Source organism: Engystomops pustulosus, chromosome 4, assembly GCF_040894005.1.
Source record: "Engystomops pustulosus chromosome 4, aEngPut4.maternal, whole genome shotgun sequence".
Classification (NCBI taxonomy): Eukaryota; Metazoa; Chordata; class Amphibia; order Anura; family Leptodactylidae; genus Engystomops; species Engystomops pustulosus.
The window spans coordinates 204,098,924-204,119,644 of record NC_092414.1 but is presented as its reverse complement, the minus strand read 5'-3'; the positions used below and the strand labels follow the sequence as shown (position 1 = coordinate 204,119,644).

The window sequence follows — 20,721 nt, the reverse complement described above, 5'->3', positions numbered from 1 at the left end:
GTAGAGATCAGACAATCCTTTGAGGACTTTCTTCAGAGCCAGGTACCATTGCTGGGCCTTTGTAGCAGTAAGTCAGAGTGGTGGGAGATGCTCAAGAAAAGGGTGGCGAGATTCTTCCGCCAGCTCTCGAGCCTCAGGAGCCTGGACAGGTACCGCCTGTATCAGGGCCTGAGGAGGAAACTCGAGCATCTCGTCTCGACTGGAGGTAGTCGTGAGGACATCTCCAGAGTGAAATCCTTGCTGAAGAGGTGTCAGTACAATAGACACGCATCTTTGGTTTTTGAGAGGGATTACGGGAAATACCGCTCGCCCGACCCTTACAGAAACTGCAAGATGTCAGTGAATGGTAAAGTTGTCACGGGACTGGTTGACAGTACGGGATCCCTGAAAAGGTCCAGATCAGGGATTCTGGAGGTCGTCAGATCCTTCTACTCACACCTCTTGGGCAGGAAGGATCTAGATCGGGATGTGATGTCGGCTTTCCTGGCTGAAACTGTCCCTGAGCCAGGAGTAGACCCCTCTCTTGATGTTTTGACAGAGATGATCAGGGAAGAGGAAGTCAGCCGGGCGATTGAAGGGCTCGCCCTCAAGAAATCGCCGGGTCCGGATGGCTTAACATCCGAGTTTTATAAGACCTTTAAGGACGCCTTGGTTCCCCTCTTGACTGAGGTATTCAATGAGTGTCTTTCCTCGGGCGCTCTGCCGAAGTCAATGAGGAGGTCTGCCCTGATCATCCTGTCAAAGGGTAAGGACCGATCTCGTATTGAGAACTGGCGTCCCATAGCGCTTCTCAATACAGACAGAAAGGTTTTGGCAAAGGTGCTGTTTAATCGGCTGGTGCAGTTTGCGCCCCGGCTCCTTTCGGGGACCCAGCACTGCTCTGTTCCAGGCCGCAGTACATTTAGTGCTGTGCTTTGTGTCCGGGAGGCAGTGGAGCAGGGCAGGGCTGGTAACTGGAAGGGGTACTTGCTGTCCTTGGATCAGGCAAAAGCGTTTGATCGGGTTAACCACGAGTACCTCTGGTCTGTCCTTCTGAGGTATGGCCTGCCGGGGGAGTTTGTCAATTGGCTTAAGGTTTTGTACGCAGGGGCAGAGAGTTTCCCGCTTGTGAACGGTTGGATTGGCCGCTCTTTTGAGGTCGGGTCTGGTGTTCGCCAGGGTTGTCCTCTGAGCCCACTACTGTACGTGTTCGCGATTGACCCATTCCTTAGGAGGGTTGATCATGGGCCGTTGGTGGGAGTCGGGATGGACCGGGCAGCACCGGAAGCCACTCTAAGGGTGGTAGCGTATGCCGATGATGTCACCGTTTTCGTGTCCTCGGGAGGGGAGGCGCAATGGGTGATGTCAGAGGTTGACCGCTACTCAGAGGCTTCTGGGTCCAAGATCAACCAGGATAAGTGTGAGAGTCTCTGGCTGGGAGAGGGAGGTCCGGGCTTTGATCTCCCGGACACTCTTCCAGGGCCCCAGGACTCTGCCAAAGTTCTCGGCATCGAATTTGGCCAGGGGGATTACCCCATGCAAAACTGGGACGGCAGGCTTAAGATCGCCGCTCAGAGGGTGGACCAGTGGAAGGGTTGGTCTTTGACCCTCAGAGAAAGGGTTAATCTGATCAAAACCTACCTGCTCCCGTTGCTGATATATCTGGGCAGTGTATGCATGTTGCCAGAACCCCTCTGGACACGGGTGTACAGTCTGTTCTTCCAACTGTTATGGGGGAATAGGCTGAACCTTATCAAGAGGGAGGTTACTTACCGCACGAGGAGACAAGGAGGGTTGTGTATGGTCAACCCTGTGGTATTCCTAGTGAATACCTTTCTTAAGATCAATGTAGCAAACCTCTGGAAAGAGAGGGCTCCTCCGTGGGTATACTCCTGCAGGGGATGGTTTAGGCCTTTCTTCCAGGAATGGGAGACAGGAGGACAAGTGAAGGATCTTCGCACACCGCATGGGCATCTTCCGGCTTACGCTACCCCGGTTCTGAAGGTGATTCGCCGGTGGGGTCTGGGAATGTGGGAGATCAGGACCATGTCGAGGAAAGTCCTTGACAAGAGGGTTCTGTTGACCCATTTCCAGAAGCCTCTGGCCCTCAGGGATTGCCCAAGTCGGGATCTTGGGGTGGGTTTAGGTCTTTTGAATTCTATCAGGATCCCCTTGAAGTTTTGGGACGTGACTTGGCGCTGCTTCCATGGAAAGCTGTGTGTGAGGGACAATCTGAAGTGTAGGAGCTCTGAGGAAAGGGGTTGTCCCCGGGAGGAGTGCGGTGGTCTGCTGGAGAGCATGGACCACTTCCTGCTTCAGTGCCCCTTTAACACAGAGGTGTACAACCGGGTGGGCGCTTCCATCCATTGGCCCGGGTTGGCCGGTCTCTCCTATGCGGAGTGGGCCTATGGAGCATTCAGAGGCCTGGGTGGATGGGACCGCTGCACGTTATTCCTAGTTAGCCTAGTGGTCAGGTACCACACGTGGAACGCACGGTGTTTAGTATCGACGCAGCGTAAAATCCTCCCGGTGGATGAGGTGGTTAGGAACATTCTGAGTGACCTGGTGAAGGTGCGCTCTCTGGAGTATGAGAGGCTGGGCACGGGGAGGGCCTCTCTCCTTTGGAGGGGGTTCTCCTTTAGTGTCCCTTAGTCTGTCATCTCCTCTCCTGGTGTTGGGCTGATGCTGCACTGTAGATTTTTGTTTTATATCTGAGCATGTAGTGATGTAGGGCTTGCAGGCGCCGAACCTGGGCTTTATGTGGTTTGGATTGAAGTTGTTGAGATTTTATTTGTATTCTGTTTTCTTTATGTTATGTTGAAATACTGTATATATTGTATATATTGTATATAGTGGGGTTTGGGACACAGTGTTAGGTTGGGAGGGGGGTGATGGTGGTGGGATTTACGAAGATTGACCTTGGACTCTATGACCCTGGGCACTGGTCTGGACTACTTAACGCAAACTTTGGACGTTAGACCAGTGTCTGGGGGGAAGGGGAGGTTGCGGGCGAGGGATTTAGTTTAGTGTAGTGTTGTGTGTATTTGTTATTATATATTTAAAAAAAAAAAAAAAAAAGGGTGTGGGATGTGATCTGTGTGGGGTGGTTTGTTATTAGAGGGTGTGGGGTGGGTTTATGTATATTTATAGTCATTTATGTTTTATTTGTGGGTGTGGCTTGTCTTTGTTTATTGGTTTGGTTTAGGTTGTGATAATCAGTTGGGTGGGGGTTGTGGTATTTGGTGTTCATTCATTTCGGTGTATTTTAAGTTATTGTTTTCACTAGGTGTGAATGTGGCTGGACCAGCAGGTAATATATTGTATATATTGTATATTAAGTTTTGTTTGTATTGTTATGTTTTTTACTTTTATATAAAATAAAAGATCTACAGGATGTAACTCAGGATCAGTACAGGATAAGTTATGTCATGTATGTACACAGTGACTGACCAACAGCAGAATAGTGAGTGCAGCTCTGGAGTATAATACAGGATGTAACTCAGGATCAGTACAGGATAAGTAATGTCATGTATGTACACAGTGACTGCACCAGCAGCAGAATAGTGAGTGCAGCTCTGGGGTATAATACAGGATGTAACTCAGGATCAGTACAGGATAAGTAATGTCATGTATGTACACAGTGACTGCACCAGCAGCAGAATAGTGAGTGCAGCTCTGGGGTATAATACAGGATGTAACTCAGGATCAGTACAGGATAAGTAATGTCATGTATGTACACAGTGACTGCACCAGCAGCAGAATAGTGAGTGCAGCTCTGGAGTATAATGCAGGATGTAACTCAGGATCAGTACAGGATAAGTGATGTCATGTATGTACACAGTGGCTGCACCAGCAGCAGAATAGTGAGTGCAGCTCTGGAGTATAATACAGGATGTAACTCAGGATCAGTACAGGATAAGTAATGTCATGTATGTACACAGTGACTGCACCAGCAGCAGAATAGTGAGTGCAGCTCTGGAGTATAATACAGGATGTAACTCAGGATCAGTACAGGATAAGTAATGTCATGTATGTACACAGTGACTGCACCAGCAGCAGAATAGTGAGTGCAGCTCTGGAGTATAATACAGTGTGTAACTCAGTACAGGATAAATAGTTGCAGCATATAATTCCGTCCTCTTACCATGTCAATCACCATCTTCCGCATTGTCTGACGTTGGCGTTTTGTCAGATTCTGGAAAATGTCGCAGTTCTCTTCCTGCAGGAGCTTGAATCCAACGGCCAGATGATGGTTCTCCAGCACGGACTCGTCATTGTACATTAACGCCAGCTCTGAATCTGAGTGTGAGGAGAAGGAGAAGACTCAGAAGTGACCTGTAAGGTACCGTCCCTGAGCAGTGTTATATGGCTGTGCCCTCCATAGATGACAGGTCACTCTCACTGTATGAAGGAGTCAGGTGGGCGGTCCAATTATCTGATAGACACTTACAATTCTTTACAAAACATAATGCAGTGCATCTGGGGCTATATGACTCCTCTAGTGACTAGGACCGCCCACATGACCATGTAGTTTTTAGATAGAATATGTAGTGATTTCTCTTACAAGCTCCCCTAGTGGTTGGTTAGATACATAACAGGTGTGGGTTGTATGTACGGCAGCCTGGGCTATACAGTGCGGCAGCATATGGGGTGTGATCTCCTAATCCTTGCACCCTGTGTCACGCACATATGGAGGAGCAGGGATTGTGCTGCTGTTATTACATGACAGATGTTCTGTGTTGTCCTGAGCCTTGTTTTTTCATGCACACAAGACGTAAGCTCCTTACCCCACACAAGACGCTGGATCCACTTACTTGTATTAATAAGAAACTGATTGGAAACTCCGGGGTGGTCGACGTCATGAATGGCAGCTGCAAACACCGCGGCCAGGATCTCCAGGTCTGTGAACACCGCCTGGTGGAGGGGCAGAGGAGGTTACTGCACAGCAAGAGACTACTACATGACTGCTATATGACTGCTACATGACTGCTACACGAATGTCTACACGGCACAGAGGGTGCAGGCGCTGGCCCAGATTCTGGCTTTCAGCTCAAGAACTCTTTGAGGTGTATCTATCTTTGTATTTCCTGTATACATGTGTGTATCTATCGTTGTGTATGCTGTATACATGTGTGTATCTATCGTTGTGTATGCTGTATACATGTGTGTATCCATCGTTGTGTATGCTGTATACATGTGTGTATCCATCGTTGTGTATGCTGTATACATGTGTGTATCCATCGTTGTGTATTTTGTATACATGTGTGTATCTATCTTTGTATTTCCTGTATACATGTGTGTATCCATCGTTGTGTATGCTGTATACATGTGTGTATCTATCTTTGTATTTCCTGTATACATGTGTGTATCTATCGTTGTGTATGCTGTATACATGTGTGTATCTATCTTTGTGTATGATGTATACATGTGTGTATCTATCTTTGTATTTCCTGTATACATGTGTGTATCTATCGTTGTGTATGCTGTATACATGTGTGCATCTATCTTTGTATTTCCTGTATACATGTGTGTATCTATCTTTGTGTATTATGTATACATGTGTGTATCTATCTTTGTATTTCCTGTATACATGTGTGGATCTATCTTTGCGTATGCTGTATACATGTGTGCATCTATCTTTGCGTATGCTGTATACATGTGTGTATCCATCTTTGTATTTCCTGCATACATGTGTGTATCCATCTTTGTATTTCCTGTATACATGTGTGTATCTATCCTTGTGTAAGCTGTATACATGTGTGTATCTATCGTTGTGTAAGCTGTATACATGTGTGTATCTAATTTTGTATACCCTGTATACATGTGGGTATCTATTGTTGTGTATGCTGTATACATGTGTGTATCCATCTTTGTATTTCCTGTATACATGTGTGTATCTATCCTTGTGTAAGCTGTATACTTGTGTGTGCGGTTGTCTATCTATGTGCGTATGATGTATAACCGTGTGTGTATCTATTATTGTGTATCCTGTATACATGTGTGTATCTATTGTTGTGTATGCTGTATACATGTGTGTGCGGTTGTTTATCTATGTGTTTATGCTGTATACACGTGTGTGTTTGTGTATGTATGTATGATGTGTATGATGTGTCTTAGCTCAGTAGACGTCTTATTTCCCGTGCTGTGACTCTCCTTTACTCCTTCGTGCTACTACATTATTGAACACGTGAATGGGCTGAGGCTTGTGATACCGCAGATGTCTGCGCTGTGGTCCGGGCACAGAGAGATGTGACCACGTCATCAGGCCCGGGCTCGTGTTACCTGTGACGTCCACGTTGCCATCTCCATCTGTTTACATTGTACATTATTAATATTTTCGGAGGGCTTGGGAGGATAGACTGTAACTCCATCACAGACCTGCACACCTCTACGTCAGGTCACCAAAAAGCTTTGAGGGACCATTACGAGGGCCTCATTCTCCACACCAGGAAACCTCATCCCTAAGCTCTTTGATGGGTCTCAATCTAGTATGTAAGTCCATGTAATTACACACAGTTCTTACTACACATTGGAAGATATTTAGGAGACCCCATAGATGTCTATACTCCGGTAGAGGTTATTCCTCCAGGTCAGGGCAGACCACAAAGAGTCAGCAGCACAGTAACATGGTATTTTGGAGATACCCAAGGCCTTAAAGGGGTATTTCAAGATTTTTTAATTGATCCTTCATATATTTGATCTATATCACCCCTTCTTGTTTGAAGTGCAGTCTCTATATACAAGTAAGTATCTAATCGCTGGGGAGTCCAGCCACCATGATCTCAAGGAGAGAGGTCTCGGAGCGACCATATCTACTTCTAAGGAACTGACGGAGATCACCACCCCAAAAGCCTCAACAGAGTAAACAGCGAACCATAGGAGATGCCATGAGGCCTCTTACGTCTAATGCTGGAGTGGAGAGGAGCACGTGGGTGGACTGCGTGACGTCGGCGGCGTGCAAGCTGTTGTGGTACGCCACGTCCGCGTGGTAGTGATCTTCTAAGGTCATCATGTAAGTGATTAGTGTCTCTACAGGGATCTTAAAGGTCTTACACAACTCTCGCTCCTGCGGGGAGAAAGAAAAAAAAAATATCTGGGATTAGGAAGATAAAATGGTGGACAAGACAAGTAGTCGCTGGTAAGTGACCCGAGGTAGTAGAGAAGCTGGTAAGTCCATCGCCGCCTAATGGCTGCTACACCAAAGCTCTGCCGTCCGGCACCATCCGCTCTTTCCGTGCCCCGGATACGTCACATACGACTCACCTGGAATATGGTGAACATGATGCAGCTCAGCGGACGGTTATTGGAGTATTCTGCCACTCGGAAGATATTAAGGCCCCACTTGTTTAAATTATCCAATTCCTGGGAAATTAATAGGACATAATTGATGTACAGAATGTGCAAATATTGACAACCCCCACGCTCCGTGCTAGTAAGAGCTAATCTAGAAACTCCAATCCCCGCTCCGTTCAGCCCCCTATCACTCATGATAGCCTGTACAAAACTGAGCCGATCACAGACTGACCAGCGATCAGCCAAGATCCGTCAACAACTGTTCAGTTTCTCTGCAGCGCCACCACTGGACGAATGGAGAATGACACTCTAATGCATTGTCCACAAACGCGTAGGTCCTCCACATGGAAAGATGCTCTTTATATTGATAAGGATCTAAAATACGTACACCCCTCTACCAGAATAGTATTCCCTAATAATGACAATGGCTTTTTTAAATCCCTTAACCCTTAAGGGTTCCCAAGTATAAATACAATAGGAGCTACGTCTTTTAGGATAGAGATAGAATGATGGAAACTACAAAGGACAGGGTAACAATTGCCCCTTAGGTAACAATTCCCCCTTAGCCCTGAATATTCGACTCCCAGCACATGCCCCAACAGCCCGTACTTCGGCCCCCTCTAGCCCATACTTCGGCCCCCTCTAGCCCATACTTCGGCCCCCTCTAGCCCATACTTCGGCCCCCTCTAGCCCATACTTCGGCCCCCTCTAGCCCATACTTCGGCCCTCTCTAGCCCATACTTCGGCCCTCTCTAGCCCATACTTATCCACATCCCTGCCCTCTCTAGATACATCAGGGTCTAAACTACCTTTCCGAGAGATTCCTCCTGGTCAGTCTTCACTCCAAAACGAGGTATTGTAGAGTTGGTCAGGCTGGAGCTGTGGGTGAGCTTCTTGACGCCGCTGATTTGGCACATGGTCTGCTGTTTCTTCTTCTTCTCGCGCTCCTTCTGTGTTGGGGAAGGGATCTCCACGTCATTCTGTTTGTCTGGAAGACACAAGCCAAGAGCAAAATTTAGCCTCAATCCCGAGGAGTGCTGCGCCTCACTTACTAACATGCAATGCTTCATGGGAACATATTGTGCAAAGCAGTTCTCCTCCAAAAGTAGAGATAATTGAAGTTCTCTTCCTTCTGGAGGAGAGCAAATATGCTGCTCTGAATATACAATACTTACCCAATCTGCAGCCTAGGGCTACTATATTTTCTTGAAAGATTTTGCAGCCATTTTCCAAGGCACACAGACCGAATTTCAACAGGTAGATAGGTAAGGACAGGACGAGGTGGGCCAGAGGTAGCTCCATTGGGTCCTGGATTGATGTGTCTTGCTCTGTGAGGTGTATGAGTCGTTCTGAAGACCCTGGGTGGGGTCTCCATATTTAAAGGACACCAGGGACAGCTGCTGTGGGTTTCCTCATAGCCATCTTACAGGAAAGGCTGGTGAAAACGTGCAGTTTACTAGCTCCACAATGCGTTACTAGGATCCTATCGTGTGTCTTATGGGAAGAGATTGCACTATTTACGCGGCAGAATTAACACATCCGTCTGTGCTGCTATCATTATACTGGGAGTTACTGGTTCCACTGCCAGTCCTCGCCTCCCTCCCGGGAACACAGACCCGTAATTGGGGATACAATTTCATAGCACACCCTATAGCAACTGCAAGCAGTACACAAACCCGGTCACCTCCAACTTTGGAGATCCTACTATGTGTGATGAGATACACAGCAGATCGGCCATTCAGGAGTCTGGGAGAGCTAGGTGGAAGCCATCTTAGTAATCATATCCAACTTTCCCCTGTCAGGCATGGGATGCTAGGTGTAGTAGTTATAACACACTGCTTTGTACTCCGCTACACAGATGTCTCACGTCGTCAGTAATCCATCCTACGGGACAGCGCGCGCCTCTCCCCCTTTTCCCACAGCCGGACCGTGGCGTTTTTTTAAAAAAGGGAAACTAAATATACATTTAGGAGCAGCAGACATAAATACTTGTCAGTAGGTTTTGCATCATTCCCGCGTCAGAGGTTTATTAATACACGATGGGATCGCTGCCTTGTGTCGGCATGAGAAGTATGAAGCACAAAACCTTATGGCCGAGTCAAGACACCCCTGTATATAGGGAGACCACCAGAGCTGAGGGAGGGGTCACACATGCTGATCCAGGTAAGTATAGACAGGTTACATGAAGACAGTCAGCACAGGTAAGAAAAGGCTGTCAATGATGCTTGGATTTCCTGCTGTGAGAGAGGTAGAGAGAGCTGCTTCCATCCGCTCCTAAAAACTACACAACTGCTGCTCTGGTAGATTACAAATACAGGGCAAGTGTCTGCCGAATGGTGCCCCGATTACATCATTAGTGGGCACCAATGGCAGCTAGAATCCTATAAGAGGCTTTCAGGTTTATCACTCTGCAGTTTCTATTACTGCCTGCTGGAGGCAGAATGTAACAGATGAGCTGTATGGTCACAATAAACTAAACTACAATTGTATTGTATGTATAATGTATGAATGTCAAACCACCAAGGGTTTAAAGGAAATCTACCATTTGATTTCATGCATTATGAACCAAACATACCTTTAGACTGCTGTAGCTACACTGATGCATAAATATATCTTGTTTAATCCCTAATTTTAGTGGTTTTGCTGAAAAAAACAATTATAACATGCAGGATTGCATGTTGTTTGCAGTTCATGAACAGATTACACGGAGTTGTCTGCACTGTCCCGACAGGACGAATTAAACTGAGCTGAATCACTCATACACAGCAGCTATGGGATGATGCAGCGATTGATTACTTCTGCCTGTCAGGCACAACACCACAGCGATAACACCATTCTCTGAAGCAGTGCAAGAGGAGAAACGCTGGGGCAGCCACGGGAGGGACAAAGCCTCATTATCATAATTTTATAATTGATTTTTTCAGCAAAACCACTCAGCTCAGGAATTAAACAAGATATGTTTCTGCATCAGTGTAGCTACAGCAGTCTCAAGGTGTATTTGGTTCAGGGCAGGTAGCAGAGTGTGAGTATGATAAGCAGAGGTCAGAGCAGGTGGCAGAGTGTGAGTATTATAAGCAGAGGCCAGGGCAGGTGGCAGAGTGAATATGATAAGCAGAGGTCCTGGCAGGTAGCAGAATGTGAATATGATAAGCAGAATTCAGGGCAAGTGGCAGAGTGTGAGTATGATAAGCAGAGGTCAGGGCAGTTGGCAGAGTGTGAGTATGATAAGCAGAGGTCAGGGCAGGTGGCAGAGTGTGAGTATGATAAGCAGAGGTTAGGGCAGGTGGCAGAGTGCGGGTATGATGAGCAGAGGTCAGGGCAGGTAGCAGAGTGTGACTATGATAAGCAGAGGTCAGGACAGGTAGCAGAATGTGAATATGATAAGCAGAATTCAGGGCAGGTAGCATAATGTGACTATGATAAGCAGAGGTCAGGGCAGGGAGCAGAATGTGAATATGATAAGCAGAATTCAGGGCAAGTGGCAGAGTGTGAGTATGATAAGCAGAGGTCAGGGCAGGTGGGAGAGTGTGCCACCTGCCCTGACCTCTGCTTATCATACTCACACTCTGCCAACTGCCCTGACCTCTGCTTATCATACTCACACTCTGCCACTTGCCCTGAATTCTGCTTATCATATTCACATACTGCTACCTGTCCTGACCTCTGCTTATCATACTCACACTCTGCTACTTGCTCTCACCCCTGCTTATCATACTCACACTTTGCCACTTGCCCTGAATTCTGCTTATCATATTCACATACTGCTACCTGTCCTGACCTCTGCTTATCATACTCACACTCTGCTACTTGCTCTCACCCCTGCTTATCATACTCACACTTTGCCACTTGCCCTGAATTCTGCTTATCATATTCACATTCTGCTACCTGCCCTGACCTCTGCTTATCATAGTCACACTCTGCTACCTGCCCTGACCTCTGCTCATCATACTCGCACTCTGCCACCTGCCATAACCTCTGCTTATCATACTCTGCCATGTGCCCTGACCTCTGCTTATCATACTCACTCTCCCACCTGCCCTGACCTCTGCTTATCATACTCACACTCTGCTACTTGCCCTGACCCCTGCTTATCATACTCACACTTTGCCACTTGCCTGGAATTTTGCTTATCATAGTCACATTCTGCTACCTGCCATGACCTCTGCTTATCATAGTCACATTATGCTACCTGCCCTGAATTCTGCTTATCATATTCACATTCTGCTACCTGCCCTGACCTCTGCTTATCATAGTCACATTATGCTACCTGCCCTGACCTCTGCTTATCATAGTCACATTATGCTACCTGCCCTGAATTCTGCTTATCATAGTCACATTCTGCTACCTCCCCTGACCTGTGCTTATCATATTCACACTCTGCCACTTGCCCTGACCTCTGCTTTTCATACTCACATTCTAGCAATCTGCCTTGATCACTGTTTTGCACAATCTGAGCTCAGTTTGTCCCTAGGACACATGTCTGTGTTTGCCCCTTTGGTGTAAGGGTCTGATAACTCTCAACCAGCTGTTATCAATATCAAAAGGTAGCAACTGGTAGTGCTAGCTTCCTACATCAAAGTCCAGATTCTTATAAAGAGATTAAAGTATGAACACCAGGGGACCTCTTAGACAACACCCTTCGGAGTAACCCAAGTCAAATCTACTCATGGGTCCACACTTGCTATATTACATGACCAATACAACAACAATGATAAAAGTACAACGTAGAGTAAATCCTGAATAGAGTCACAGGATCACAGGGGTCAAAACTTCAGTTTATCGCCCTGTCCTTGCATCTAAATACCATGGGCAAGGCACACCCAACTGGTGGACGTCACACAACATCCAGAGAACAAGCCCCACCGACCCACCCCGAAATCTATAAACTAACCATTACTGGGAACACGTCATGAGCCAAGCACAGGGCAACGTCGGGAGGTGTACTCACCGAGAAATGTGTTGGAAATATATTCTGAGACTTGGTTCCCAGAACGGCTCATCTCCGACAAGTGGGTCAGCTCACGGTTCAGCATTCTCTTGAACTGTGGATAAAAAAAATACAGGGGGTTAAAAATAAAGAAGCGCGCGAGTAGACGGCATATACTCAATGTACAATTTCCAATAATCTGGGAGACATATAATAGCGGCATTATATGACGTGCACTGCATGGCAGGTCAGTAGATAATAAGAGTATATGAGATGTATGGTGATCTGGGGGTTCTCGTTAGAATCTTTACATCCACACTCTACAACAATGGCATCGCACCTTGATGTATCCCCAGGACACGGAGAGCAGGTAGTTGATGTCCGGCATGGTTCTCTTTGTGTAGAGTGGTCTCTTTATGTCCTTGGTGTCCTTCTAATTTTCCTCTTCTCACTGCGTCCCCCCAAGTTTTCAATGACTTGTCTCTAGCTCACCCCCGTGCCCATCGGCACTCATCGGCACCGACGTGCAGGTAGTGTCTACACTTCATAAGCACAGACCTCTAGATCTCTAAATAACCTAGACCTGTGTGCTGTCACATATCTCAGACAGTGATCTTCTCTAGTGGTGGACGTCCTTGGTCTCCCTCTTCCTGCTGACTTCTCTTTCCCTCCACAGACAGCGGTCTCTTTCCTCGTACATCAATGACTGTCTCTTATCTGAATCCGATCATGTTTGGTGTCTACAGACCCTACGCTTCCAAATTGTCTTCCTTGTAGAGAACAGTTTCTTGCTCTCTACTTGTAGACCCTCTCCGTCTCGTTGGCTCCCGTCTTCTTGCCTCTTCCTCCTCACAAAGTCCAGTGTGTTTTTGCTCGCCCTAGATCCATATTTCTCCTCCTTTTTCGCAGATCCCAGTTTTCTTGTACGGATCTATTTCCTCCACAGTTGTCTTGTAGTCCAGGACAAGCTGCAGCGTCTCTATCTAGAGGTCTCCTTCCCAGTTATCTTGGATGAGATCCCTATAGTCCCATCTTGGTGGAGTTCTCAGATTCCTGCAGAGTTCTATGAAGTCCATTCATCCCAGTAATGTTCTCACAGAGTCCACTCCCTCGTCCTACGCTGACTGCTCCTTCTGCCTGACACAAGTGTCCTTGTTTTCCCACTCCCTCCTCCTCCTCCTGCAGTATCTGTCTGCTGCACCCGTCTCCAGGGACGTAGCGCCGGATCGGAAGCCCTAACACTGAACTTAGTATACTGTATAATGATGCAGAACATAACGAAAACAAAGAACTAAACACAATACCGCACCAAAACCAGGCTCCATACACAGCACCCAAGCAATATTTGTACAATAAGCACAGGCTTTATACAGAAATACAGCCCATGAGCTCCGTACAGACATACAGAACCAGAACCTGGCTCAGCATAAAAACGCAACATCAAAACCAGGCTAAGTACAGAAATACAAAACCAAAACAGACATTAGTATATAAATGCAGAGACAGAACCAGGCTCAGAATCTAAATACAACATCGGGATTACGCTACCTATAAAAATACAGCACCAAAACCAGACTCAGTACATAAACACAACACCAGAACCGAGATCTGTAAATTATTACAACATTGGGGTAAGTATATAAATTTAGCACCAGAATTGAGCTCGTTATATAAATATAGAGCTCTATTTGATATAGAAATACAGAACTAGAACCAAACTCAGTAAATAAATACAGCACCAGAACTGGGCTCCAAACATAAATACAGCACCAAAACTAGGTTCCACACAGAAACTCAGCACCAAAGCAATGCTCATACTGTAAATATTGTGCGAGAACCAGGAACTACAGAAACACTGCAATTTTTTCACCATAAATACAGAACCACGGCTGAGCTCTGAACAGAATTATAGCAACAGAATGGATCTCTATACAGAAATAAAACAGCGAATCAAGACAAAATACAGAAATAGAGCACCAAAACTAGGCACAATATACATAAACAAGACCAAGGCAAAGTTTGTGAACAGAAAATAAATGCAGCACCAGAACCAAGTTCTGGAAAAAAATACAGCACCTTAACAGAGCTTAGTATATAAAAAGAGTAAAAAAATACATATATAAATACAGCAACAGAACCAAGATCAATAAAAACCTACAGCAACTTAACGAAGAGTAGTGCATACGTACAGCTACAAAACCCAGTTCTCTACATAATTGAAGTACCAGACGAGAGCACTGTATGTCAATACAGCGCTAGACCTAAACAAGCTTAAAAATATACATACAGCACCAGAACCCAGCTCACAAAACAAATGCAACACTAGAACATTGCTCAGTACATCAGTACAGTAGCAGAAATAAGATTCATACTGAGATGCAGCACCAAAATCAGACTACATAAAGTAACACAGCACCAAAGCAATGTTCTTACCAAAAATACAGCTCCAGAAGCAGGATCTAAAAAGAAGTACAGCACCAAAACAAGGCACCATGCAGAAACACAGCACTAGAACTGGGTTCCATACAGAAATACAGAACCAGAACTGAGCTAGCTACAGAAATACAGAACCAGAATCAAGATAGAAATAGAAATACAACACTAGAACTAAGCACTGTACAGAAATATAAAGCAGAACCTTCAGAAATACAGCACCAGAACCAGGTCCCTTGGAAAAATAGACAGCACCAGAACCAGGCTCTGCACAGAAATACAGCACCCCTAATGGGCTTTGCATGTAAATACAGCACTAGAACAGAGCAGAGTAACTACATACAGCACCAGAATCAAGCTCAGTATACCAAACTTTAAAAAGAACTATAGCAACAGAGCAATTATTTCACCATATATAAGGCGCCAGAGTCAAACTCTGTACATAAAGACAGCACAAAAACAAGAAACTATAAAAGAATAAAGCACCAAAATTGGGTCAAATACAGAAACCAAGTATCATAGCAATGCGTGTACTATAAATACAGCATCAGAACCAGGTTCCATGCAGAAATACATCACCAGAACTGAGCTCGGTACAGAAATTCAGCACCAGAAACAGGCTCTATAAATAATTACACCAACATGAACAGGCACTGTACAGCAATACAGCACCAGAAACTGGGTCAGTAGAGATCTTAGTACATGAGCTTAAAATCAATACTGAGCCAGTATATAGATACAACACCAGAACTGAGCACAGTGCATAAATAAAGTACCAATAGCTTGGTGTATTAAAGTAGCACCTGAACCAATATAACTAGATAAATACAACACCAGTACCAACTACATAAATACATAACCAATACAAAGCCCCAAACACAAATGCAGCACCAAAACCTGGCTCTATACACAACCCAAAAGCAGAACTTAGATCCTTAGAAAAAATACAGCACCAAAACAAGGAACAATGTAGAAAAACAGCACCAAGGCTATGATTGTGGTCAGCACCAGAACTAGGCTCCAAAACATAAATACAATACCAGAACAGAGCTTAGTATATACATATAGCAGAACCTATATCCGTATATAAATACAGCACCAGAACCAAGGATACTATATAAACACAGCTACAAAATACAGAAATACAGCGCCAAAACCAGGCTCCCTACAGAAACAAAGAATAAAAGCAATGCTTGTACCATAAATACTGCCCCAGATCCAGATTCTAGACAGAAATACAGCAACAGAACTGGATCTGTACAGAAACACAGCTTCAGAACAGGGCTACATATAGAAACACTGTATTAGAATCAGGCTCCATAGGGTGACACAGGACCAGAACTGAGACATGTACAGGAAAACAGCACCAGAACTGGGCTCTGTATATTTATTTTTACACATAACCTACCCCAATTGCATATTCAAATGAACACACTGTATATATGCAAATACAAGGGAGCGCTCTATAAGACACTACTAATAGTCACACTAGTCTGTATAAAGCGGACTCAGTACATAAATACAACACCAGTACTGGGCTCTGAACAAAAATACAGCACTAGAATTGGGCTCTGTACAGAAATATAACAGCAGAATCAGGTTCTGGACAGAAACACAGCACCAGAATCAGGCTCTTTGAACAGATACAGCATCAGAGTCGGGATCCTAACAGAAATACAGCACCAGAACCTACTTCACAATATAGATACAGCACCAGAACAAAGTTCAGTAAATAAAAACACCAGAACCAACCACCATACAAAAATATAGCACCCAAACCAAGCTCAATACAGCACCAAAGCAATGCTTGTAACATACATACGGCACCAGAACTAGGCCTGGTATACACATACAGTAGTCCAGAAACAGGATCTGTGTTGAAATACAGAAACCAGGCTTCATACAGAAATACAACACCAGAAACAGACATAAATACAACAGCAGAACCAAGCTCAGTATATAAATAATGCATCAGAAATAACTTTATTACATACGGGGCTCCATATGGAAATAGAGCCAGAAAACAAGGCACTGAACACATAAAAAGCACCAAAACCAGAAAAACAGTTTAAAAGCAATGCTCGAGCAACTAACACAGCACTAGGACCAGGCTCCATGCGAGAGTACAGCAAAAGGACCAGGCTGCTTATATTTATTTTGCATGTATACACTTAATATACACAATGGGGCAGATTTACTTACCCGGCCCATTCGCGATCCAGCGGCGCGTTCTCTGCAGTGCATTCGGGTCTTCCGGCGATTCACTAAGGTAGTTCCTCCGACGTCCACCAGGTGGCGCTGCTGCGCTGAAGTTCCCAGAGGCCCGCCGGAATGCCCTGAAATTCACCGGCCTGTTCCTGGTGCAGGTAAGCGCGAGTCCCGCGACACTTTTTTTAAAAAATGCGGCGTTTTTTTCCGAATCCGTCTGGTTTTTGCTCGGCCACGCCCCCCGATTTCCGTCGCGTGCATGCCGGCGCCGATGCTCCACAATCCGATCGCGTGCGCCAAAATCCCGGGGCGATACAGGGAAAATCGTCGCAAATCGGAAATATTCGGGTAACACGTAGGGAAAACGCGAATTGGGCCCTTAGAAAATTACCCCCATTGTATACACAATAAACTGCATGATGATATATACACATATGCTAATCACACTGAGCTGTATAAGGTGAGCTCAGTACATAAATAAAGCACCAAAACTGAGCTCAGTACATAAACAGAGCATAAGAACCCAACTCAGCAGTGGGTTCAGTTTATAAGTAAACAACCAGAACCAAGCTAAGAATAGAGCTCAGTAAGCAATTATCAAAAGGACAAAAACCACGCTCCAAACTGAAACACAGCAACATAAGCAACAAAACAAGGCACCATACAGAAATACAAGACTAAAACCAGGTCTATACCGAAAAACAGATCCAAAGCAATTGTTGTACCATAAACACAGCACCAGAACTAGGCTCCATACAGAATCAAAGAAATGGTTTTACCATAAATATAGCACCAGAAGCAGGCTTCATGTAAAAATTCAGCAACAGAATCGACGCATGTACAGAAATACAGCACCAGAACCAGGCTCCATATAGAAATAAAGTACCAAAACCAGGGGTCTACACAAAAATACAGCACAAAACTATGATCTGAGCAGAAACAAAGCACCAGAATCAATCTAGTGCTTTAATACCAAAAAGGTAGCATACTCTGTACACTAAAATCAGCAAAAGAACAGAGCTCCACATATAAGTACAACACCATATCCAAGCTTAGTACATAAACACACCGTCAAAATCAAGCTTATTACATAAAATAGAAATGGTCTAGTTATTGAAATATAGCACCAAAACCAAGCTCCATGCAGAAACAATGCAAAATAGCAATGCTTGCATCATAAATAAAGAACTAGAACCAAACTCTGTACAGAATTAAAGCTACAGAACTAAGCTCAATGCATAAATACAGCAACAGAACCAAGCTCAGTGCATAAATACAATGCCAAAACTATGCTCAGTAAATCAATACAACATCCAAAACAAGTGCAGTATTAATATATAGCACCAGTTCTGTATATAAATACTGCAGCAGAACCAAGCCCAGTACATAGGTACAGCACCAGACCAGAGATCCATATACAAATTTAGCCCAAAATCAGACTCCATATAAAAACCAAAACAAGCTATCATACAGAAATACACAACCAAAACCAGGTCCACAGAAAAATTCCATACAATGCTTGTACTATTAACACAGCACCAGAACCAAGCTGCATACAGAAAAGCAGCACTAGAACAATGTTCGTTACAGAAAGCACTAGAACCGGGCTATGTACAAAAAATACAGTACCAGCACTGAGATACATACAGGAACACAGCACTAGAGTTAGGCTCTGTACAGAAAAAACTGAACTAGAACCAGGCTCTCTATAGAAATACAGTACTAGAACTAGAGTGTACAGAACCAAGCTGGGTACATAAATATAGCACCAGAACCCTGCTCAGTACATAGCACCAAAACTCAGCTTAGTACATATATACAGCAACAAAACTAAGCTCAATACGTAAATACAGCACCAGAAATGACCTCAGTGCATTAATACAGCAGCAGAACAGAGCTCATTACATAAATACAGGACCAGAAATCAGTTCAGTACATAAATACAACAACAGAAGTGCGGCAAGTATATAAACGATTTAGCAAGCTCTGTGCAGCGCTGCGTAATCTGTGTGTGCTATACACAGATTTAATTCTTAAAGGTTGGACTTGATGTACTTGTGTCTTTTTCCAGCCTTATATACTATGATACTATGAAATAAAGAATTATTGTTATAAATACAGCACCAGAACCAAGCTCAGTGCATTATTAGAGCGAGCGAGAGACTGGCAGGGAGAGCGAGCGAGCGAGAGACTGGCAGGGAGAGCGAGCGAGCGAGAGACTGGCAGGGAGAGCGAGCGAGCGAGAGACTGGCAGGGAGAGCGAGCGAGCGAGAGACTGGCAGGGAGAGCGAGCGAGCGAGAGACTGGCAGGGAGAGCGAGCGAGAGAGAGACTGGCAGGGAGAGCGAGCGAGAGAGACTGGCAGGGAGAGCGAGCGAGAGAGAGACTGGCAGGGAGAGCGAGCGAGAGAGAGACTGGCAGGGAGAGCGAGCGAGAGAGAGACTGGCAGGGAGAGCGAGCGAGAGAGAGACTGGCAGGGAGAGCGAGCGAGAGAGAGACTGGCAGGGAGAGCGAGCGAGAGAGAGACTGGCAGGGAGAGCGAGCGAGCGAGAGAGAGACTGGCAGGGAGAGCGAGCGAGAGACTGGCAGGGAGAGCGAGCGAGAGAGAGACTGGCAGGGAGAGCGAGCGAGAGAGAGACTGGCAGGGAGAGCGAGCGAGAGAGAGACTGGCAGGGAGAGCGAGCGAGAGAGAGACTGGCAGGGAGAGCGAGCGAGAGACAGGTAGGAAGAGTGGGAGACAAGCAGGGAACAGAGTGACAGGCAGGGAGTATGATTGAAAGGCAGACAGGGAGAGTGAATGAGAGACAGACATAGATAGATATAAAATATTTTTTTGTTAACCGATTCGATTATGTTGCAGTCATTTAATATCCCGGGCAACTCCGAGAGCTACAACTAATTATTTATTTTTGCCAAATGCCAGATTGAGCTAAATACTTTTTTACTGCATACACTAAGATGCCATTAAACAATTTGGGACGGCCCATATGATAACGTCATGTCTTTATAAAACGTCTGGTTTACAGGTAACATTGTGGATTGTGGATGAATTTTAAGGCACACGTGAAACACACTGCTTATTGGTGTAACGGGTTGGGAAAGTCTAAAGAAATCAGAACTGTGGACTTGCACAAGTCTTGATCATCCTCGGGTGCAATTTCCAGAAACCTGAAGGTGCCCCGTTCATCTGTACAAACAATTATACAAGATGTGAATGGCCAGGTATCATACCACTCGGGAAGGAGACAGGCTCTGTGTGCCAGAGATGAACGTGCTTTGGTCCGAAATGCACATATCAACCCAAGAAGAAATCCGTGAAAACGCTGATTGAAGCTGGTAAGAGTGTGTCATTATCCAGAGTGACCCGAGTCCTGTATCGACATGGACTGAAAGGCCACTTTCCCGGGAAGAAGCCATTTCTCCAAAAGGAACATAAAATAAGCCAGATGAATGTTTTCCAATGCACGGGAACAAAGACCTTCATTTTCGGAGACATCCTGTGATCTGAAGAAACTAAAATTGAACTGTTTGTCCATAATTACCATCGTTATGTGTTGAGGAAAAAGGTAGAAGCTTGAGATCACCATCCAAACTGTGACGCACGGGAGCGGAAGCAACTTGTCATGGAAGGACGGGTGCACTTCCAAATTTGGAAAGAACATTACGTGGTGATACTGAAGAACATCTCAAGAGATCCGCCAGGAAGGAAAAACTCGGGCGCACATGGGTCTTCCAAATGGACAATGACTGGAAGCTCCCGACACACTGGTTACATGATAACAAAGTTCATGTTTTGAGGTGGCCAAAACCAAGCCCCCATCTCCATCCTGAAACTTTATGGGAAAAAGCTGAAACAGCCCATGTGAGCGAGCGGCTACAAAC

At 45.3% G+C, this 20,721-nt stretch overlaps 1 protein-coding gene across 9 annotated transcripts in view; it reads right to left on the bottom strand.

The window, feature by feature from the left end:
* Positions 1–20,721, bottom strand: part of PDE4A (phosphodiesterase 4A) — an 873,456-nt gene that overhangs the window by 13,769 nt on the left and 838,966 nt on the right. For all 9 annotated transcript variants that reach the window (XM_072149486.1, XM_072149488.1, XM_072149487.1 and 6 more), the window contains 6 exons: positions 12,221–12,314; positions 8,082–8,260; positions 7,243–7,341; positions 6,881–7,045; positions 4,794–4,893; positions 4,124–4,278 (listed from right to left, as the gene is read on the bottom strand). In XM_072149486.1, coding sequence (XP_072005587.1) covers positions 4,124–4,278; positions 4,794–4,893; positions 6,881–7,045; positions 7,243–7,341; positions 8,082–8,260; positions 12,221–12,314 — 792 coding nt within the window. The remainder of the gene's footprint in view (positions 1–4,123; positions 4,279–4,793; positions 4,894–6,880; positions 7,046–7,242; positions 7,342–8,081; positions 8,261–12,220; positions 12,315–20,721) is intronic.